At 43.9% G+C, this 23,370-nt stretch overlaps 1 protein-coding gene across 2 annotated transcripts in view; it reads right to left on the minus strand.

Annotated features, from left to right (window-relative positions):
- Positions 1 to 415: 415 nt before the first annotated feature.
- Chek2 (checkpoint kinase 2) overlaps positions 416 to 23,370 on the minus strand; it is a 32,783-nt gene continuing 9,828 nt past the window's right edge. For both annotated transcript variants that reach the window (XM_042667643.1, XM_042667642.1), the window contains 11 exons: positions 21,411 to 21,501; positions 18,684 to 18,792; positions 16,425 to 16,478; positions 13,961 to 14,022; positions 13,108 to 13,207; positions 11,065 to 11,151; positions 10,196 to 10,359; positions 9,855 to 9,970; positions 8,524 to 8,609; positions 4,570 to 4,650; positions 416 to 919 (listed from right to left, as the gene is read on the minus strand). In XM_042667643.1, coding sequence (XP_042523577.1) covers positions 830 to 919; positions 4,570 to 4,650; positions 8,524 to 8,609; positions 9,855 to 9,970; positions 10,196 to 10,359; positions 11,065 to 11,151; positions 13,108 to 13,207; positions 13,961 to 14,022; positions 16,425 to 16,478; positions 18,684 to 18,792; positions 21,411 to 21,501 — 1,040 coding nt within the window. In that variant the 3' untranslated portion in view covers positions 416 to 829. The remainder of the gene's footprint in view (positions 920 to 4,569; positions 4,651 to 8,523; positions 8,610 to 9,854; positions 9,971 to 10,195; positions 10,360 to 11,064; positions 11,152 to 13,107; positions 13,208 to 13,960; positions 14,023 to 16,424; positions 16,479 to 18,683; positions 18,793 to 21,410; positions 21,502 to 23,370) is intronic.

Here is a 23,370-nt window from a genome sequence, read left to right on the forward strand (position 1 = left end):
TCCACGCCCCTTTACTTCTGTCCCCTTCCCTTCTATTTTCTTCCCTTTTCTCCTTTATTTTATCTTGGGTAGCCCAGGTTACCCCTGAATTCATGATTATCCTGCCTCTGCCTCTTCAGTGTTAGAATTACAGGCTTTGACAACCACACCAGGATTGAGGATGAGAATTTAAAACTGGCTGGTGTGGGCTGGGAATGTGGCTTAGTGGTAGAGTGTTTGCCTGGCATGCATAAAGCCCTGGGTTTGATTCCTCAGTACCACATAAACAGAAAACGCTGGAAATGGCCTGTGGCTCAAGTGGTAGAGTGCTAGGCTTGAGCAAAATAAGCCTGGGGACAGTGCTCAGGCTCTGAGTTCAAGCTCCAGGACAGGAAAAAAATTTTTAAAAGATTAAAAGAAACAAAAACAAAAAAAATCCTGGCTAGTGATATGTGCGGCACATACCTGCCATCAAATGGGATCTTTGGCAGCCAGACACCAAACTCACCCACCATCTCTGTGTCTCTTTCGTTGAGACTTTCTAAAGAGGCTTTAGAATTTATGCTAAGCATTAATAGTATAAAAATATCCCAAAGTACTAGCCTGGTTAACAACAGCCAAGGAGAAATCCCAGATGAAAGGCACACGACAGGACTTTCAAACGACAGCACTCTTCATCAAGCAGAAGTGCAAGAGCAGGTTCCGTCGGGATTTTAATTATGTATCAGTGATTGTGGGAAAAAAAGTTATTCTCATAATTAAAATAAAAACTATTAAAATAAAATCTCAAGAAAATAAAAATGACAGCTGACTGAAAGAAAGTCTGTTTCTTTCACATTCAAATCAGTGTTTATGACATAGCAGTGCATATGGCCAGGCGCTTTGTGCTCTCTGCATCCTCCGCTTCCCCTTCAAGGGGTCGCTTTCGACTAGTGGAAGGCTAGGAATAAAAGAAAAGGGAGAAATAGTCAAAAGAAAATCTATGCAAGTTCTCCAATATGCTTCCAGGAAGTTGAGGCCATTTCATGTGAAATGCCTAGGACCAAGAATTACTAGTCGTCATGATAACTGAATCCTCCCTCTATCCCTCTAGACCAGACATGTTTATCTGACACTTCTCTCCCTTGTGGTTTCTAACCACGTAATGATGGACAGTTGGCTATAATTTGCTGACAGTGTGAAAGCAATACCCAGATAATAGAAACCAGCTAAGAATGTACATCTTTTAGTTGGGCACCAATGGCTCGCTCTTGTGAGATGGCTGGGATTATGGTTCAAAGCCACCTAAGCTGAAAAAAGTCCTCAAGATGCCTTCAAGCTGGGCACTGATAGTTCACACCTGCAATCCTAGCTACTCAAGTGGCTGAGATCTGAAGATTAAGGCTCAAGGCCAGTCAAGGCTAGAAAATCTATAAGACTCTTATCTCCAATTAACCAGCAAAATGCTGGAAGTAGATGTGTGGCTCAAGTGGTAAAGTGCCAACTTTGAGCAAAAAGGCTAAGCAAGTGTATGAGGCCCTGAGTTCAACCCCCAGTACAGGCACATACACACACACATTCACACACAAAGAAACCAGGTGCTGGTGGCCCACACCTGTATTCCTAGCTACTCAGGAGGCTGAGATCTGAGGATTATGGTTCAAAGTCAGCCCAGGCAGGAAAGTCCATAAGACTCTTATCTCCAACAAACCACTCAGGAAACCAGAAGTGGCACTATAGATAAAGTGGTAGAGAGCTAGCCTTGAGCTGAAGAGCTGAGGGACAGCGCCCAGGCCCAGAGTTCAAGCCCCACAACTGACAAAAAATGAGGACCCCTTCTTAAGAGCTGGATACAGTGACATGCACCAGTAGTCCTGTTACCAGGAAGCCAAACAGGTGGATTGTGCCCAAGATAAATGAGACCCTATCTAACCAGCAAAAACTAGGACTGGAGACATGGCTCAGTGGTAAGAGTACTTGCTTAGAAAGCACAAGGCTCTGAGTTCAAATCTGATTACTATACCCCACCACACCCCACACCCCCCAAAAAACAACTACATCTTTTTCCAGGCATATGTATATTAAATGCATTTTTGGCTTATAGTAATTTCAGCTTAAGATAACAGAAAGCTCCCCTTATTCAAGAATTTATTGCATTCAGTTTTGGCCAATAATTCTAATAAAACAAATTTCAAGCTGGCAGCAGTGGCTCACACCGGTAATCCTAGCTACTCAGGAGGCTGAGATCTGAGGATTTCAGTTCAAAGCTATCCTGGACAGGAAAGTCTGTGAGACTCTTATCTCCAATTAATCACCAAAAAAGCAGAAGTAGTGTTGTGGCTTATGTGGCTCAGCACTAATCTTGAGCAAAAAAGCTAAAGGACAGTGCCCAGGCTCTGAGTTCAAGTCCTAGGACTAGCACAGAAGAAGAGGGAAGAGGGCTGGGAAGGTGGCTCAGTGGTAGAGCGCTTGCCTTGCACGCAGGAGGCCCTGGGTTCGATTCCTCAGCATCACATAAACAAAATTTTTTTAAAAAGCCGGAAGTGGTGCTATGGCTCAAGTGGTAGAGCACTAGCCTTGAGCTGAAGAGCTGAGGGACAGCGCCAAGGCCAGAGTTCAGGCCCCATGACCGGACCCAAAAAAAACAAAAAAAGAAGAGGGAAGAGGAGGAAGAAGAGGAGGAGGAGGAGAAGGAAGGAAGGAAGAAGGAAGGAAGGAAGAAGAAAGAAGAAGAAAGAGGAGGAAGAGGAGAAGAAGGAAGGAAGAAGAAGGGAGGAAAGAGGAGGAAGGAGAAGGAGGAAAGAAGAGGAGGAAGGAGGAGGAGGAGGAGGAGAACAAAACCAGGTACCAGTGGCTCACGCCTGTAATCCTAGCTAATAGGATCTAGTTGAATAATCATCTTTCGAAGCCAGCCTGGGCAGGAAAGTCCATGAGACTCTTACCTCCAATTAACCACCAGAAAACCAGAAGTGGTGCTGTGACTCAAGTGGTAGAGCCCTAGCCTTGAGCTGAAGAGCTCAGGGACAGTACCCAGGCCCAGAGGCCAAGCCCAAAACCAACAAAAAAGAGACAGACAGACAGAGACAGAGACAAAGACAGAGAAAGAAGAAAGAAATTTCACAAACAAAAATTGAGGCTGGGAAGGTGGTTTAGAACGTGGTAGAGTGCTTGCCTTGCATACATGAGGCCCTGGGTTCAATTCCTCAGCACCACATAAACAGAAAAAAGCCAGAAGTGGTGCTGTGGCTCAAGTGGTAGAGCATTAACCTTGAGATGAAGAGCTCAGGGACAGCTCCCAGGCCCAGAGTTCAGGCCTCATGACCGACAAAAAAATTAATAAATTCCCATGTTATCATCAGTTGTGTTTAAAATCATTGTGTGATCTCCTAAGTGCTTTCTTGTCAATAACTGAGTGAATAGTCACCCCTCAAAAACAGCACATGGTTCCCCCAAAGCAAGGTAAAAAAAAAAATGAACGTGCTGATTAAAGTGATAATGCTCCAGTCTGCTATTTGGCATTATGGGAAAAATGCATCAAGCATCTACAGTTTAGAACGAAGCTCTATGAATCTTAAGCATGTACATTTCTTTCCTCAGTGACAGTCCAGGGAGCCATAGACCCAAGAAATCAAGGGTCTGTTGCATCAGGATGCAACCTTATCCTAACCTAACCTGCAAAGCATCTGTGTAGTTAATCAACACAGACAGACAGACACACAGATACACACACACACACACACACACACACACACACACACATACCAAGGAAAGAGAGAGAGAGAGAAAAAAACTCAGAGCCCCACATCATGCTTTTTTTTGGTCAAGACAGTGACACCTGAGGATCATAGTTTGAAGCCAGCCAGGGCAGGAAAGTCCATCAGACTTATCTCCAATTAATCACCAAAAAAGCCAGAAGGGGGTGTGTGGCTCAAAGTGGCTAGTCTTGAGCAAACAGAGCCCAGGGACAACTCTCAGATCCCAAGTTCAACCCCCAGGACCAAGGGGAAAAAAAAGAAAGTAACTAAAGCAAAAAAGGTTGTGAGCATGTCTCAAGTGCTAGATAACTTGCCTAGCAAGCAAGGCATCTTGAGACAAACCTCAATTCCACAAAAGAAAAAACCATAAAAAAAAAAAAGGAAGAAAGATAGAAAGAAAGAGAGAGAGAGAAAGCAAGCAAGCAAGCAATGGTTACTCGAGAGAACCATTGTCAGCTGGGCACTGGTGGTTCATATCTATAATCCTAGCTACTCAGAAGGCTGAGATCTGAGGATCATAGTTTGAAGCCAGCCCAGGCAGGAAAGGCTATGAAACTCTTTTCTCCAGTGACTACCAAAAAAGCCAGAAGAGAGCTTTAGCTCAAGTGGTAGACCACTAGCCTTAAGTGTAAAAGCTCAGGGACAGTACCCAGAGCCTGAGGTCAAGCCCCAAGAATAGCACAAAAGAGGGGGAGAGGGAAGGGGAAGAGAGGAGACAGAGGAGAGAGGGAGAGGGAGAGGGAGAGAGGGAGAGGGAGAGAGAGAGAGAGAGAGAGAGAGAGAGAACCATTGTAGCCTTCAGGCTTCCTTATCAACTCTTTAAACTTATTCTACACAATGGCCATGAGAACAGTACCTCAATTAGGACTTGGGATATAGCCATCAATTTATCTTCCTCAGCCAGTAGGTCCTGAAACTTTTTCTTCATGTCCTCATCCTGTGAAGAAATTTAAAACATCAATAGGGTATACTGGAAGGAAAGGAAGCAGGCTGAGATCTCCATCGCTTGCTTAAGTAAGAGGAGGAAGTAACCATGGCTGCTCACTTCTGCCTCCTCAGAGCAGTGTCAGGAGTGGTCAGTGCTGCTCACACCTGCTGAATTAAACCCTTAGCTTTCAGTGGGGCAGAGAACCACAAACTCTAGAGGTATAGAATTTAGAGCCAGGCACTGGTGGCTCATGCCTGTAATCCTAGCTACTCAGGAGGCTGAGATCTGAGTATCACAGTTTGAAACCAGCCTGGGCAAAAAAGTCCTTGTGAGATGCTTATCTCCAATTAACCACTCAAAAACTGGAAGTGGTGCTGTGGCTCAAGTGGTAGAGCACTATCCTTGAGGCAAAGAGCTCAGGAACAGCATCCAAGTCCTGAGTTCAAGCCCCACAACTGACAAAAAAAGAGGAAGAAGCCGGGTGCTTGTAATCCTAGCTACTTAGGAGGCTGAGATCTGAGGATCGCAGTTCAAAGAGCCTGGGCAAGAAAGTCCGTGAAACTCTTATCTCCAATAAACCACCAGAAAACCGGAAGTGGCGCTGTGGCTCAAGTGGTAGAGCGCTAGCCTTGAGCTAAAGAGCTGAGGGACTGCGCTCAGGCCCAGAGTTCAAGCCCCACAACAGACAAAAAAAAAAGAGGAACAACCAGCCTCCCAGATGCTGACAGCCAAGAGGCAAGAGTAAGTATGAGGCACAATAGCCGTGGCAGTGTGAGTCCTTCCAGAAGCTCCCCAGTGAGTCATTCAATCAGCCAACCCAGCACCCTAAGAAAATTCCCCATCAGGTGCTACACCTATTGCCAGAAGGCTTCGAAGGCACGAGAAAGGGTGACATTGACCAAGGCATAGCATAACAGGTGTTTCATTCTTCAGGAAGACAGGTGGGAAAGGAATGGGGTGGGCAAAGAGAACTCCTGCCTCCATATATGTGAATGGATCCTTCCCCCCCCCCCCCCCGAATACTCAGTGATTCAGGGTTCAAGGAAGTACATTTGGAAACTCCAAAAGGTGACCTGGTGCAGTTCCCCTCATCTTCGGAAACAAAGTATAACTAGAAATGTGAGTTATGGGGTAAACCCCAGACCCAACCTAGCCACTCACAATATCCCTCAATGGCCAGCAGAAAAGAAAACTCCAGTTTAGTAAAAATAAGACAGAAGGAGGACACATGGGATATTCTCAAAGATATTGTTCATGACAAAAAGGAGACTGGTACCAAATCTACAAAACCACTAGGTTTCTTTTTTTGGGGGGGTCCAGTCCTGGGGCCTGAACTCTGGGCCTGGGCGCTGTCCCTCAGCTCTTCAGCTCAACGCTAGCACTCTACCACTTGAGCCACAGCGCCACTTGCGGCTTTTTTCTTTTTGCTTATGTGGTGCTGAGGAATCGAACCCAGGGCCTCAGGCATGCAAGGCAAGCGCTCTACCACTGAGCCACCTTCCCAGCCCCACTAAGTTTCTTAAAAACACAGAAGTTTCCCAAAATAAAACCTAACCATCACCAACAGATGTTTCAGATCTGCATCCTCATCCCCACTCAGTTTTGCTGTACCTGTGAAAACAAAACATGAACAAAAGGGTGTTCATACAGAACCTCTGTGGCATAGTTGAACATCACCTTTCCATGGTTGTGAATAAATCCTCTCTCAAGAGACAAAGTACAAGAAACATAGGCTAAGGCTGGCTCATAAATTTCAGGCAAATACAAACCTTGTTCCCAGGCTTAACTGGCCAGCTCCTGGTGGTGGTTGTTGTTGTTTTCATTTTCAAAGCTAACTCAGCTCCTCAATCTCTACATGTTGGACCCCAAGAGTTTTCCAATTAGGACGCATAAAAAGAGCCAGGAGGAGTGTTTCTTTTTTCATCAGTGACATTAAATCCCCACGCGCAAAGGCACCCTTTGTTCCAAACTCATTTTCTCTAAGGTCCTGCTGTTTCAGATCTATGTGGCCTATTGAATGCTAAATCAATATGACAGATTTCTTCAGGGGGAGACTGCTGTTTCTACAGCAACAGCCAAAACACATATATCTGCCCCTCCACACCCCATTTTCTTCTGGTTTTTGTTTTGTTTTGTTTTTCTGTTAAGGATTTGAAGTTCTCAACATGAGCTAGTCTGAGTAAAAACTATTAGGTATGGAGGGCTGGAAGAGAGAATGAGGACATTCTTCCCATACTATCAGTGGCACAGAGGTGAGATGGAACTGCACAAGGGATATCTGTACCTGTAATCCCAAGTAACAACCTCTGTCTCCAGGTACCTAAGTCTCCCACCCCCAATCAGAAACAGAAAGACCATAAGATGTTCAGAGAGGACCATGCCATGCAGAATAGAAGATAAACATCCATCAGAAAAAGTTTTCTGATAATGTAGCTAATGCCACAGCCAAAGATGAACCTCACAGAGCAACAAAAGATTTCCCACTCCAGCAGCTCTGAATAAAGTCAGTATACCATCAGTCAGCCACGGTTCCCAGGAGGAACACAGAGGTAATGCAGACTTGGAAAGCCTGCACTAATGGCATTCTTATGCCCCAAGAACAAGAAATGGGCCCTTTATACCTACTCACTGGGACTTAGTTCTTCCCAGGGAGGCTAAGCTGCCCTCTTCCACATGCCCCTGCCTCAGCTTCCTTTGTTTAAAGTTGAAGATGGCTGAAATGCAGCCCAGCCCGGCCCACCCCACCTGTTAAAAGGGGATCATGAAGACAGGAAGCCCTGAGCTGGGGGATGAAGAAAGAACTCTCAAAAGATCTCTGCAGGGGGGGCTGGGAAGGTGGCTCAGTGGTAGAGCGCTTGCCTTGCATGCATGAGGCCCTGGGTTCAATTCCTCAGCACCACATAAGCAAAAAGAAAAAAGCCGGAAGTGGCGCTGTGGCTCTAATGGTAGAGCACTAGCCTTGAGCTGAAGAGCTGAGGGGCAGCATCCAGGCCCAGAGTTCAGGCCCCATGACCCACCCAAAAAAAAAAAAAAGGAAGATCTCTGCAGGTCTCTTGCTGCTGCAACATGAGTGGAAGCACCAGACCTTGTGTTCGGAGCGAGTCACTGCGAACTGTTCAGCTTTGATAAGGCCAAGCTGAAGAAAACCAAAACACAGGAGAACACCCTGCCGACCAAAGAGACCATTAAACAGGAAAAACAGAGTGAAATTTCCTAAGAACCTAGAGGGTCCCCTCCCACCACCAACACCCCCCCTCCCTCTCTCCTCCAGCCCCAGGTCATCTCAGAGTCACCTCATGATGTGGAGGAAGAGCCACCTGAAAAATGGACACAAGCCACCAGCCTGCATAATGAAAATAAAACATACCTCGTGGCATGGCAAAAAAAAAATCCCTGCAGTGGGTACTGGTGGCTCACACCTATCATCCTAGCTACTCAGGAGGCTGAGATCTAAGGATCACAGTTCAAAGCTAGCTCGGGCAGGGAAGTCCGTGAGACTCTTATTACCCATTAACCACCAGAAAACTGGTGAAGTGGTGCTGTGGCTCAAGCGGTAGAGCACTGGCCTTGAGCTGAAGAGCTCAGGGACAGTGCCCAGACCCAGAGTTCAATCCCCACGACCCACAAAAAGAGAGAGAGAGAGACACAGACAGACAGACAGACAGACAGACAGACAGAGACAGAGACAGAGACAGAGAGACTGTGATCATGACATGAGGTTGTCCATCAGAAAACCACAGTAATGGTGGAAAAGGTTGAAGGCTGGCCACATACACACACACACACACACACACACACACACTCAACAATGTCAAGGTGGCAGAGCCTTCCTCAACTTGCCCAGACAGTTTTAAACCAGTGGGCACATTGTCCAATACCCACCTGAAGCCATGGGTGATTTAAGGCTTCTTCTGTGGTCAACCGTGCCTTTGGATCAACAACCAACAACTTCTTGACAAGGTCCAGAGCTAAAGTAAAAAGAAAATGGGCAAAAGAGAGTGAAAAGAATATAAACACTCCATCAACAAGATTCAAGATTACTATCCTGTCGTCAGTAGACTCCATGGCCAGAGCCCCAATCCTCCTTACTGTCCGTATTCAGGAGTGACAATAACACTCCCCATCTCTCTCTGCTGGATATCACAACCTCTTAGCTCCCTGATTCCCATCAGGCTGCTAGAATCAAGTGAAAACTAATTAAAAGCTGAATTTCCACTTTGTTCTGAGGACTCAGAATGCACAACAAACTCTCCCGGACATCTATGAAGCCCTCCCCAGAAAGAGTTCCCTGGCACTGCAGGCTTGCCCCAGCAAGCAAGCAGCAACTGTAGGGTAGCTTGGACACTGGAACATTATTATTTTTCAACACAATGACATGGAATAGAATGTGACATTTAGGATTGGATATTTAGTCTGAATCATCTTTAGAGCATTATAAGGTTGTTGCACATGTGCGTGCATGCATGTGTGCGTGTGTGTGTGTGTGTGTGTGTGTATGTGTGTGTGTGTGTATGTGTGTGTGTGTGTGTGTGTGTGTGTGTGTGTGTGTGTGTGTTATACTGGGCTTGAACTAATGGTCTTAGTGCTATCCCTTAGCTTTTTCTGCTCAAGGGTGATGCTCTACCACTTGAGGCACAGCTCCTCTTCTGGCTTTTTGATAGTTCACTGGAGGTAAGAGTCTCAGACTTTCCTACCCAGGCTGGCTCTGAATGGCAATCCTGAAATCTCAGCCCCCTTAGTAGTTAGGATTACAGGTGTGGGCCACTGGGACCCCAGCCAAGGTTGCACTATTAAATTATAAAATATAAGGTAACTAAAAACAACCAAGTTTTACATATTGCTCACTCAAAGGAAAGGCTACACTAAAAACTATTATTTTATACATCTGATACGTTTGAGGTACCTGAGGGCATGACACTCAATCCTCACAAAAACCCTTTAAGGTAAGAAGTTATTGTGGCCCTCTTTGGAAATGAAGAAAAGAGATGCTAAATAACTTGCCAAAGGTCACCCAGCTTGGAAAGAGCAGACCCAGGACTTCTGGACCACACTCTTAAATAATTTCCTCTATCTCTCAAATGGTGCAAAAAGTAACAATAAAAACTAAGAACAAAATGGACAGGAGAAAACACCAGGGTTTGAAAAGAAACTCCCACCAACAGAACACCCACATTTTAGTAAACCATAAATTCTTAACCCTTCTGTATCCATACCCTTCTCTGAGACATCTGCCCAGACTTCGGGAATGAAGGTGTACTTTCCACTGGTGATCTGATCCTTCAGTGACACTTGAGTCTTATGCTCAGAGAAAGGTGGATACCCACTAAGGCTTAATATTGGTAGAGAGAGAAAGGAAAAGAAATCAAGTGACATTCTCAGTGGCATTCAGATATATAGATTTCTTTTTAAGCATAATGATTATCAGATTTTTTTCTTTAAATTGAGGATCACAAAGTGACCTAACATCAAACACAAACTCTCCACCTGAACATGTTCATTGTTTTCAACTCATCACATCCAACCAGACTGTGAAACAATCTAAAACTTTTCTTACCAGACAAAAAGAATAACTCCTAAACTCCAACAATCCACAGCACGGTTATACCCGGTGGTGCCAACGGAAAGAAGAACCTCAGGGGCCAGATAGGTAGGGGTACCACATAAAGTTCTCATCAGAGAGGTCTCTCCCAAAATCTTGGACTGCCCAAAATCAGTAATCTAAAATTACAACATCATAAAATGAAAACATGAGCAGAGTGGCCCAGTCCCAAAAGATACGCAAGTAGGTAGATTTCCTGGTTCACATATACAAGTTAACCTGAAATCTACAAATTAATGTCATCACAAGTCAATGTTACATAAAATAAAATCTCTGAGCTAGGCACAGGTGGCTCACACCTGTCATCCTAGCTATTCAGGAGGCTGAGATCTAAGGATCACGATTCAAAGCCAGCCCGGGCAGGAAAGTCCGTGAGACTCTTATATCCAATTAACTACCAGAAAACTGGAAGTGGTGCTGTGGCTCAAGTGATACAGCTTTAGAGCTGAGGGACAGCAGGCAGGCCCAGAGTTTACACCCCACAATTGACAAAAATAAAATAAAAAATAAAATCTCTGAGCCTAGGAGTCTAAAGGCTTGGGTTTTCCAAGTTACTACTATTCTTTATAACCTGACAAAGAGTATTCCTTCTAGCTGGGTACCAGTGGTTCACACCTGTCATCCTAACTACTCAGGAGGCTGAGATCTAAGGATCGAGCTTCCAAGACAGCCTATGCAGGAAAGTCCATCATCTCCAAAAAGCAGGAAATGGAACTGTGACTCAAGTGGTAGAGTGCTGTTCTTGAGCAAAAAACTCACAGACAGCACCCAGTCCCTGATTTTAAGCGCCAGGACCAGCACCAAAAAGAACATAAATTTCCTACCTTGATAATACAGTGCTCTTCTTGAGACGACAGTAGAACATTCTCTGGCTTTAAGTCTCGGTGTATAATGCCATTTTCATGAAGGTACTGCACAGAAAGGGAGGTGTGAGCCTTAGCTTTATGCAGTGGGTATGTGAGTAGAGACAGTTGCCAACACACATCATAGCCTGGGTGGAACTGCAGATGTGTTATGTACAACCACATTCTTCAAAATCATAGAGAAGTTTTTTTTTTTGTTTTGTCTTTTGTGCCAGTCCTCAGGCTTAACTTCAGGGCCTAAGCACTATCCCTGAGACTTTTTTGCTCAAGCCTAGCACTTTACCACTTGAGCCACAATTTCATTTTCAGCTTTTTGGTAGTTAATTGGAGATAAGAGTTTCATGGACTTTCCTACCTAGACTGTCTTTGAATTGCAATCCTCATATCCCAGCCTCCTAAGTAGCTAGTAGTACCAGCGTGAGCTATTGGCACTTGGTGCAAATATGTTTTCTCTTAAAACTTGTTTTTAAAAAAAGCAGAAAAAAAAAAATAACTTAGGATCAGAAACCTTATATCTGGGGCTGGGAAGGTGGCTCAGTGGTAGAGTGCTTGCCTTGCATGCCTGAGGCCCTGAGTTCAATTCCTCAGCACCACATAAGTAAAAAGAAAAAAGCCGGAAGTGGCGCTGTGGCTCAAGTGGTAGAGCACTACCCTTGAGCTGAAGAGCTGAGGGACAGCGTCCAGGCCCAGAGTTCAGGCCCACGACTGGACCAAAAAAAAAAAAAAAGAAACCTTATATCTCCCATACCTTTTCATATCAGTAGAAATAAAGATGTCTATTTCAATAGAAATTTTGCTTGAGTAACATATTTAGCAAAATAAACAGTAAAATTCCATCAAAATGATACACACACACACACACACACACACACACACACGTATGTGTGTGTGTGTGTGTGTGTGTGTGTGTGTGTGTGTGTGTGTGTGTGTATGTGAGCCAGATGTGCTAGTGGACACCTGAAATCTCAGCACTAAGGGAAACTAAGACAGGAAGATTGAAAGTCCAAGGCCAGGCAGGCCTCGAATGGGCAACATAGTAAATAATGGTCTATTCTAATCACCCCAACTTCTCAGCCTTGCCCTCCAGTCCTCACAGCTCCTGATCTCAGACTTAAAAAGATTCCCACAGGGTCAGATAGGTGCAATAATCAATAACCTGGGCTGGGAATGTGGCTTAGTGGTAGAGTGCTTGCCTAGCATGCATGAAGCCCAGGGTTCAATTCCTCAGTACCACATACACAGAAAAAGCCAGAAGTGGTGCTGTGGCTCAAGTGGTGGAGTGCTAACCTGGAGCAAAAAAGAAGCTCAGGGACACAAAAAGAAGCTCAGGGACACTGCCCAGGCCCTGAGTGCAAACCCCAGGACTGGCAAAAAACAAAAAACAATGACCTTCAGAAACACTTCCAAGCCACAGAGAGGAGTCATGTGTTTATTCCTCTACCCCATTTTCTTTCATTTTTTTTATGGGTCTGGTCGTGGGGCCTGAACTCTGGGCCTGGGCGCTGTCTTTCAGCTCTTCAGCTCAAGGCTAGCACTCTACCACTTGAGACACAGCGCCACCTCCAGCTTCTTTTGCTTATGTGTTGCTGAGGAATCAAACCCAGGGCCTCGGGCATGCAAGGCAAGCGCTCTACCACTGAGCCACCTTCCCAGCCCCAAATAGCAGCTTCTATGGTTAGTAGATAACTGGGAGCTTTTCTTTTGTTTGTTATTTTTTTGTCAGTTGTGGGGCTTTAACTCTGGTCCTGGGCGCTGTCCCTCAGCTCTTCAGCTCAAGGCTAAAAAAAAAAAAAAAAAGCGGGTACCCCATTTTCTATCTCTTAACTTCAACAGCAAAGGCTTTGACATCTGAGTTAAATGGATAAGATTTTTTTTTCCCAAGGACAGAACAAACACAAGGCATCTGATCGGTGTTCTAACCCCCAAGCCCTCAGTTTCCACCTAACTTGGAGTGATTCACCTAACAAAAAGTACATTGTCAAAAAGACTGTGAACTCCCCTTACCTGTACCGCCAAGAGCATCTGGTAAAAATATAGTTTGCATGTGGCTTCTCTCAGGCGTTTATTCCCTACCACCCTGTCAAACAGCTCTCCTCCTTCCATCCTGAAACACACAGGGACAAAGCAGGCCATTTATTCCTGGAAGAAAATTCCCTCAGACGGGAATTAACATATAAGTAAAAACAGTCATGGAGGCAAGCAAATGGGGCTGGGGATGAAGCTCAGTGGTAGAGCACTTGCCTGACATGCAGGAGGCCCTGGGTTCCATCCCAACATTGTTGACTATGGAATCTTAGTGGTCAATCTGTATGGTTAAAGCAGATTACCATTTGCCAGCCAGAAACAAAGCATTCCCTGCTTGTCACGACAGCCACTCCCAGAAACTCTGCAGATTCATGCAGAACAGACATTAAGATGGGTCACTTCCAGGAATGAGGCAGGAAGCTATCGTGGTGACACCAAATACAAAGGGACATAGAGGTCATCACAAGGAGTCTGCATATGACACCATCATTATGACCATTATTCACTACATTTAATGCTAAAAAAAATGCAACTAAGTGATGTGCCTGTGTGTGGTCAGCTCACCATGAGCTGAGATGGAGTTTGAAGCCAGGCCTGAGACACAAGGACTAGAATTCCTTTCGCCCTGCCTCTGGAAACAGTAGAGGGCTTTTAGAATTGGTATTAACTTTCCCTCCCCCATACTTTCTCTTTTCCCCCACTGTGGGCCTAAGCACTACAGAAATAGACAGTGAGTGGCCCCTGCATGAAAAAGGAGTAAGCCTGTATTCAATTCTTTCCTGGCTTCTAAGCACTTACATAGAGACATAAATTCAAAATGCCAGCTACTTACAACTCCAAAACAATGTAATAATCTTCTGCATCAAAAAAGTTTTTAATCTTGATGATGCATGGCTAAAACAGAAAAGAAAGGAGGGGAAATAGTGAGAAACTCCAGAAGAAAAACCCACAAAACCCACAGCATTTAAGACATAAGCCCAGAGGGGATCAGGAAGGCCAAGATCAAGTATTTGGCCCTTGGTTTCCAGAAGCTTTAAAGCTGAAGCACAGCAGAAAGCAAGTGGAAGTCTAGCTGCAGCCTGGATAAGAACACAGGAGAAAAATTCCACCATACCATGTCAGTGAGGGGCAACTTCCTATTTTGTTTTTTGTTTTTTTTGGTTTTTTTGGGGGTACGGTCATGGGGCCTGAACTCTGGGCCTGGGTGCTGTCCCTCAGCTCTTCAGCTCAAGGCTAGCGCTCTACCACTTGAGCCACAGCGCCACTTCTGGCTTTTTTCTTATGTGGTGCTGAGGAATCGAACCCAGGGCCTCGAGCATACAAGGCAAGTGCTCTACCACTGAGCCACCTTCCCAGTCCCAACCTCCTATTTTGTACACAGAGGTCCTATCAAGTAATGAAAGCTGAATGTAGCCAGAGCTGGCCTTGAACTCATGATCCTCACCTCCACCTCGGCAGTGCTGGGAATACAGGCATGCACCATCACATCCAGCTAAGTTTTCATTCTGAAGTTGGGTGACAAGTTCAAAGCTCTGCTTTATATCAGTATGCTTTATAATTTACATTTGTCATGTATCCTTTTGCATGTGTCAGGTGTTATATAATTTTTAAAATACTTAAAAGAAGGAATGGTGTCAGGTGCTAGTGGCTCAGCCTGTAATCCTAGCTACTCAGGAAGGTGGTATCTGAGGATGAAGATTCAAAGCCAGTTTAGGCAGAAAATTCTGTGAGATTTGTCTCTTTAATCAATCACCAGAAGCCAGAAGTGGAGCTGCAATCAAGTGGTAGAGGGCTAATATTGAGGAAAAAAGCTGAGACTTAGGACCAGCATAGGAAGGAAGGAAGGAAGGAAGGCAGGCAGGCAGGCAGGGAGGAAGGGAGGGAGGGAGGGAAGGAAGGAGAGAGGGAGGGGAGAGAGAGAGAGAGAGAGAGAGAGAGAGAAAGAAAGAAAGAAAGAAAGAAAGAAAGAAAGAAAGAAAGAAAGAAAGAAAGAAAGAAAGAAAGAAAGAAAGAAAGAAAGAAAGAGGCAGGCAGAGAAAGAGAGAGTGTGTGTGTGAGAGAGAGAGAGAGAAGGAGAGAGGGAGAGAGGGAGAGAGGAAGAGAGGGAGAGAGAGAGGGAGGGAAGGGAGGAAGGGAAGGAAGAAATGAAGGGAGGGAAGGAAGAAAGGGAAGAGAGGGCACAAAGAAAGAAAGCAATAGGAAACAAACCTAAATCCTACTTCCCAGTAGAGATGATCACCAGGCCCATTAGGCAGGACCCAGACTCATCAAAGCCAGGTGACAGAAATGGGTTAGGAGCCCAGGTCTGTGGAACACACTAGACTGAAGTCATTGTGAGGGGAGGGCTGGACAGCTCCATCTGGCTGACAACTGTCAGAGGCTAGAAAACAGCCTGGCCCACTTGAGCAAAACACTGTGCAGACTCCACAGGCCAATGGCTTGAGCCACTAAAAAAAAATCTACAATTTTCCCACAGGTCAATGTGCCCTTACACTTCCCCTATTTGGGGTGGGGGGAGGAGGGGTAGGACTACATTGCTGTCTAGCACTGGACACTGAATTTGTATATATGTTACATTTGGGGATCCTCTGGCAGAGAAAATTCTCATGAGGTTTCTCACTATTTACCTTAGGTGTTTTGTTTTGTCTTGTTTTCTAGTTTAGAGGATTTACTCTTTAGAGGCCCTCTAGTCATTGAAATTAAAAAAGAAGTGACACACAAGAATGCACAGCTCAGGAGTTGGAGGCCAGCCTACCTAACGTGGAACCTGGCAAAGTCAGGAAGAAGTTGCCAAGAAATGAGAAGAAGCCAAGCAGGGAGGCCAGCCCCTCAGCTCTCAGCTAGCCAGCTTCTCATGTTGTCATGGTTTAGCAGGTCCATCAAGTTCTAAGGGAGCTGCGGAAATAATAGCATTAAAAGCAGTGACTTTGTTCTTAGTTTCTACTTGTTTTTAGAGTGAAACTCCTCTAAGCTAAGTGACAGCAGGGTCTATGTATATGTGTATACATGCATACAAATTAAGGAACCCAGGGGCTGGGATGGTGGCTCAGTGGTAGAGTGCTTGCCTTGCATGCATGAGGCCCTGGGTTCAATTCCTCAGCACTGCATAAACAGAAAAAACCAGAAGTAGCACTGTGGCTCAAGTGACTAGCCTTGAGCTGAAGGGCTCAAGAGTTCAAGCCCCACAACCAACCAAAAAAAAAAAATTAAGGAATCCAGATTTAATACTAGTTTCATTACACTGAATCACTTTACACTGCTCCCATATTAGCAATATGGGAGTAATAAATACTTACATGATTTAGTTTTTTCAAAATTTCTATTTCAGTTTCAACATTGAGAGTTGAGTCCTATGATAAACAGAATACTGGGATTTATTAATAGCAACAAGAATATGTAATAGTAATAATATCAAGTATTTTTTTAAGTTTACAGATAAACTTAGTTGAGAAAAGTCTAAGTTCCACATCAGGTTCTAGTCAAAAAAAACAGAGGTTGATGAATAACTTACTGAAATCACTTTGTGGAAATAGAGGCTCTGAGTTCAAACCCCAGTACACACACACATACACACACACACACACACACACACACACACACTAAACGGAACCCATGGCTCACACCTATAATCCAAGCTACTTTGGAAAAGTTAACAAGCCCAGGCAGAAAAGTTTGGGAGACTCTTTATCTCCAATTAATTACAAAAAAAAAAAAAAAAAAGCCAGAAGTGGAGATGTGGCTCAAGTGGTAGAAGGCCAGCCTTCTACTCAGCCAGTGCTGAGTTCAAGACCTATCACCATCACCAAAAAAGATAGAGAAGAAAACAAATGAAAACCCTAGACAAAAAGGTGCTTAATTAAACTATGCTTAAAAAAATGTCAATTCAAATTTCCAATAATCAGCAGACACAAGTTAAACAATCGCAAGCCAACCAGTTTCCTTCCACTCTGAGGACAGCAAGCTTCAGAGAACTGGAGTTGTTCTGTCACAATTCCAGAGGATGAATTGAGTAACTCAACTTCAACTTCCCAACTACACCCTCCATGAGCAAAGAGGATATAGAATTACATATTTATGTAAAATGGACTTGAGCTAAAAAGCCCCAGATGTTTAGGTTTAAAGGCCTGCCTCTTCCGGAAAGCCCTTACACTCATTACCAAATCAGGGCGTGTTACTGTTAACAGAGAGAGATCCTAAAATGTCAAATAAAAGATTCAAAGAGGGAAATTAAGAAGCAACATGTTCTACATTTTTAACAGTCTAGTAGATAATTTGCTTCTCCCCAAAAGGCAAAGCAAATCCGGAACCTCAGAGGAGAGGTGAACACAGAAAGGAAATTCCTCCTGCCATGTGACCATGGAATTGTCTAGGGAGGAAAAAAAGATCTTTAAGGAATGTTAAAGTATAATAGCCAGAAACAGCTGGCTGCAAAGGAAACTGTGATTAGGGGCTGTGTTTTATATTACTTTGTTAGGTCATGCATGGAAAAACCAATATGTTTGGCAACATCACCCATTCAGCAAATGTAGATTTGTTTTTTAAATGTTATAAGATGAATAGCTGCTATAAAACAATGTAATTTTTTAACTCTTTAAGTAAAAGCTGGGAATATAACACAGTGGTAGAGCATTTGCCTACCAAGAATGAGGCCTAGGGTTTGATCACTAATGTCACCAAAAAGATTTAAAACTTAAAAAAAAAAAAAAAAAACACTAGAGCAGGGCACTGGTGGCTCATACCTATAATACCAATCAGGAGGCTTTTCTAAGGATCATTTCAATGTCAGCTCAGGAAGGAAAATCTGTGAGATTCTGATCTCCAATTAACCACCAAAAGGCCAGAAGTGGAGCTGGGACTCAAGTGACAGAACACCAGCCCAGAGAGAAAAAGTTAAAAGACAGCTGGCCCAGCTACTCAGGAGGTTAAGACCTGAGGATTGTAGTTCAAAGCCAGCCTAGGCAGGAAAGGTCATAAGACTCTTACCTCTAATTAACCACCAAAAAGTCAGAAGTGGAGCTGTAGCTCAAGTGGTAGAGCCTAGCCTTGAGCAAAAAAACAAACAAGCAAACAAACAAACCTCAAGAACAGTACCTAGGCCCTGAGTTTAAGCCCCAGTACCAAGCAGGAAAAAAAAAAGGGGGGGGGGGCAGAATGCCAAGCTATACATGCAATATGATTTCAGCCATCTAAAAACATGAACTCATATAAACCAAGGCTAGAAGGGAAAGAAAAGCTGAAAACAGCTGTTGGGGTTACAGTGGCAGGATTACAACTGTATTTTTTTCCTTTCTGATTTCCTTTCAATTATTGTAAAAAGAGTCATAACATTTCAAAGTGGAGGAAAGAAAAAACATCTTCTTGCTATGTATATTAAGATGGACAAATATTTGTGAAACCAAATTATCTATAAATGAAAGTTTCTAGATCAATCAAAGGACACTTAAATTTTTCAATGTAAATTTTTTCAGTGATTTTTTTTCTATTCATAAATGATTATATCACGCTTTAGTCAAGTCTTCCTGAGGCTGAAAAGAAATGTAAAACCCCATACTTACTGCTTCTCCTGAAGAGCTAATAGCAAATTTCCTTTTGCTGATGATCTTTATGGCTACTTTCTTACATGTTTTCCTCTCAAAACCCAGTTTTACCTCTCCACACGCACCACTAGAGAGAAAAACAGACAGCAATTCTCAGTCATTTGCTTGGTTTTGTTAGTAGTGGAGTTTGAACTAAGGACCTCACATTTGCTAGGCAAGTGCTCTACCACTGAGCCACTTCTCCCTGTATCTATGTGTCTGTCTGTCTGTGTATGCCTGTGCATGCTAGTTACTTTGAGATAGGGTCTCACTTCCTGCCCCTGCATATATCCTGACTGGAACCTCAATCTTCTCAATATCAGTCTTCTAGGTAGCTAAGATTATAGGTGTGAGCTACAGGTGTGTGTGTGTGTGTGTGTGTGTGTGTGTGTGTGTGTGTGTGTGTGTGTGTGTGTGTGTGTGTGTGTGTGTGTGTGTACAAAGCTACAGGGTGTGTGTGTGTGTGTGTGTGTGTGTACAATTGTGTGTGTGTGTGTGTGTGTACAAAGCTACAGGGTGTGTGTGTGTGTGTGTGTGTGTGTGTGTGTGTGTGTGTGTGTGTGTGTACAATTGTGCCCATCCTGGGGCTTGAACTTTTTTTTTTTAAAGCACTTTTGCTCAAGGCTAGTGCTCTACCACTATGAGCCAAAGCTCTACTTCCTCTTTTCTTTTTGCTTATGTGGTGCTGAGGAATCGAACCCAGGTCATGCAAGGCAAGCACTCTACCACTGAGCCACCTTCCCAGCCCCTTCTTCCACTTTTCTTGTGGTTACCTGCAGATAAAAATCTCCTGGACTTTCCTGCCCGGCTGGCTTTGAATCTCAAGCCTCAGATCTCAGCCTCCTAAATAGCTAGGATTACAGATATAAGCCACCAGCACCAATTTCCCAAAGCCCATCAGCTGGCAACCAAAACCCTAGTAGATGAGGCTGAGGGGAACAGTTCACAGTCTCATTATAATATGCAGTAACCATGTGTTCTTTTTTTTTTTTTTCGGTCGGTCGTGGGGCTTGAACTCTGGGTCTGGGGGGTGTCCTTCAGCTCTTCGGTTCAAGATTAGCGCTCTACCACTTGAGCTACAGCACCACTTCCGGTTTTTTCTGCTTATGTGGTGCTTAGGAATTGAACCCAGGGCCCCATGCCTGCAAGGCAAGCGCTCTACCACTGAGCCACCTTCCCAGCCATAACCATGTGTTCTGATAGGAGGTACAAATGCTGTGAAATAGATTAGATTGTGGTGATGATTTCACAATCCTATGGATACATTTTTTTTTTTTTGGGGGGGGGGGGTCCGGTCGTGGGGCCTGAACTCTGGGCCTGGGCACCATCCCTCAGCTCTTCAGCTCAAGGCTAGCGCTCTACCACTTGAGCCACAACGCCACTTCTGGCTTTTTTCTTTTTGCTTATGTGGTGCTGAAGAATCGAACCCAGGGCCTCAGGCATGCAAGGCAAGCGCTCTACCACTGAGCCACCTTCCCAGCCTCCTGTGGATACATTAATAATCACTAAATTCCTTTTTTTTTTTTTTTTGGCTAATGCTGGAGATAGAACCCAGGGTCTTGTACTATATTGTACAAGCCAGGTACAAGAGGCTCCACCTGTAATCCTACTCAGTAGGCCGAGATCTGAGGACTACAGTTTGAAGCCAGCCCAGGCAGGAAAGTTCATGAGACTGTTTTTGTTTGTTTGCTTGCTTATGTGGTACTGAGGAATCAAACCCAGGGCCTCATGTATGCTAGGCAAGCACTCTACCACTAAGCCACATTCCCAACCTCATGAGACTCCTATCTCCAATAAACTACTCAGAAGAAGTGGGAAATAGTGCTGTGGTCCAAATGGTAGAATGAGTGCTAGCCTTGAGCAAAAGAAGCTCAGGGACAGCTCCCAGGCCCAGAGTTCAAGCCCCAGGACCAGAAAAAAAAAAAAAAAGAAAAGAAACGAAAAGAAAAGAAAGAGAAATTAAGATGTAGGTAAAGATTAATGGCACAGCAATTGCTGAGCATGCACAGAACCTTGAATTTGATCTCTAGTATCAAGCTGGGTGCTGGTCTTCCCACCGATAATTCTAACTACTCAGGAGGCTGAGTTAAGGATTGAGGCTCAAGGCTAGCTCAGGCAGTTCAGTCCATGAAACTCTTTTTGTTGTTGGTGGTGGTGGTCGTCGTGGGGCTTGAACTCTGGGCCTGGGGCTGTCCCTCAGCTCTTCAGCTCAAGGCTAGCGCTCCACCACTTGAGCCACAGCACCACTTCCGGTTTTCTGGTGGTTTATTGGAGATGAAGAGTTTCACAGACTTTCCTGCCTGGGCTGGCTTTGAACCACAATCATCAGATCTCAGCCTCCTGAGTAGCTAGGATTACAGGCGTGAGCCACCGGCACCTGGCCCAAGAAACTCTTATCTCCAATTAACTACCAAAAAAGCCAGAAGTGGAGCTGTGGTTAAGTAGTAGAGTACTAGCCTTGAGCAAAAAAGATCAGAATCAGTGCCCAGGCCCAGAGTTCAAGCCCATGCACAGGCACCAAAAAAATTAAAAAGAATAATAGTATTATTAATTTAATTTAAAAATAAATAATAAACCTATTACAAAAAGCTGCCATGTAGCCACTTTATAAATAAAAAAATGAATATTGTAATATCAAATTATAAAAACTAATGACAAATGTGATTAAAAATGCAATTTGTTATATAAGGAAAAATAATAATTTACCTTCCAAGAGTTTTTGACACGATGTATTCATCTCTTAATTCCTTAGGATAAACTGACTGATCATCCACAGTCAGATCAAAAAATACGAAAACTAAGGAGAAAAATAGGGCAGAAAGTGGACGTATTAATTCATCCAATTAGGTAGGTGGTTCTAAAATCCAGTTGCCACAGAAAATATAAGACAACTGTTTTAAGTTGTATTTAATACGTAATCCTAAAAGAATAAGTCAGCAAAGCTAACTAGTATCACAGAATAAGTCAAATTCCTTTTTCTTTTTTCTTTTCTTTTTTATTTTGTGCTGGTCCTAGGGCTTGAACTCAGGGCCTAGGCACTGTCCTTGAGCTTCTTTTGCTGAAAGGTTAACACTCTACCACTTGAGCCATAGCTCTACTTAAGGATTTTTGGTGATTAACTGAAGATAAGAATCTCATGGACTTTCCTGCCCAGGCTGGCTTCCAACCACCGATCTTAGATCTCAGCCTCCGGAGTAGACAGGATGACAGGCGTGAGCCACTGGCACCCAGCTAATTTCCATTTCTTTCATGGAAATATACAGTACTGTTCTCTCCAAAATGTGAGAAACCAGCACCATTAATTCTTTTGAGGTTCATGGACTTCAGAATACTAACCAACTGTAATAAAATACCAAGAGATTACCAAAGGCCCAGAACCAAAAAGCCAATGATCTAGCCTAGGAAAGCTATCCTAGTCAAGTCCACATCCCAATAAAAATTAGACCACCTGTCTTCATACTAGTATTACCATCTTCTCCCAGGCACTAGTACTTTTACTCGTCTAGTATCTTTTAGTACCAACTATCTTAAGCTTCTTCAGGAAGTTAAACAAATAGCACTCTCTAAACAAATCCCTTTTATCACCCCAATTGTTAGGCTCTAAGATAAAAGAAAAGTAAAAGAAAAACCATGCCAAAGGCCAACAGTTCACACCTGTAATTATAGCAACTCAGGAGGCTGAGATCTAAAAAACCAGATACAAAGTCAACCCAGGCAGAAAAGTCCAAGACTCCACTCACTAGCAAAACACAGGATTGGAAGCATGATTCAAGGCAGAGCACCAGCTGTGAGCAAGAACATGAGGCTCTGGAGTTCAAGTCCTGGTACTGACCACAAAACAAAAACAAAACTACAAAAGAACTACTGATTCAATAACTTAACCACCCAATTTGGGCCAATTCTGTGTACAATTACTAAACATTTCAAGCCAGGAATAACTGTCCAGGTAATTTCTTTCTTTCTTTCTTTCTTTTTTTTTTTTTTCTCGTCATGAGGCTTGAACTCTGGGCTCGGGCGCTGTCCTTGTGCTCAAGGCGAGTGCTCTACCGCTTGAGCAACAGCACCACTTCCAGTTTTCTAGCGGTTTATTGGAGATAAGAGTCTCACAAACTTTCCTGCCCGGGCTGGCTTTGAACCGCCATCTTCAGATCTCAGCCTTCTGAGTAGCTAGGATTACAGGCATGAGCCACCGGCGCCCGGCTTGTCCAGGTAATTCCTAGCTTCTGATTCCAGCAACATGGGAGAACTGATAAATGTGAGCTTTGAGCATGTATCTTTCCAAACTTCAAAGTCTGCTTCATTTAGAGGAGGGAAACTCAGCTGCCTAAATGTAGACATCAAGCTTGACTTTTAACTCCGTAAGACATTGTGCAGGGGGCTGGGAATGTGGCTTAATAGTAGAGTGCTTGCCTCGCATGCATGAAGCTCTGGGTTCAGAATCACATAAACAACAAAAAACTAAACAAAAAAAGGCATTATGCGGTTGCTTTTTGGAATTTTATGCAGGGTCATATTATATAGTCCAGTCTGGCACTTCATTTCAAAATCCTCCTGCCTCCACCTCCTAAAGCTGGGATTATAAGTATACTCCATCATGCTCAACTTGTAAGTCACTTTTTTTTTTCAGTTGTTCTTTCTAGATTTTGACCTGAATAACTGACTGTTT

The sequence above is a fragment of the Dipodomys spectabilis genome, unplaced genomic scaffold, assembly GCF_019054845.1.
Source record: "Dipodomys spectabilis isolate Male_0828 unplaced genomic scaffold, ASM1905484v1 ptg000416l, whole genome shotgun sequence".
Taxonomy (NCBI): Eukaryota; Metazoa; Chordata; class Mammalia; order Rodentia; family Heteromyidae; genus Dipodomys; species Dipodomys spectabilis.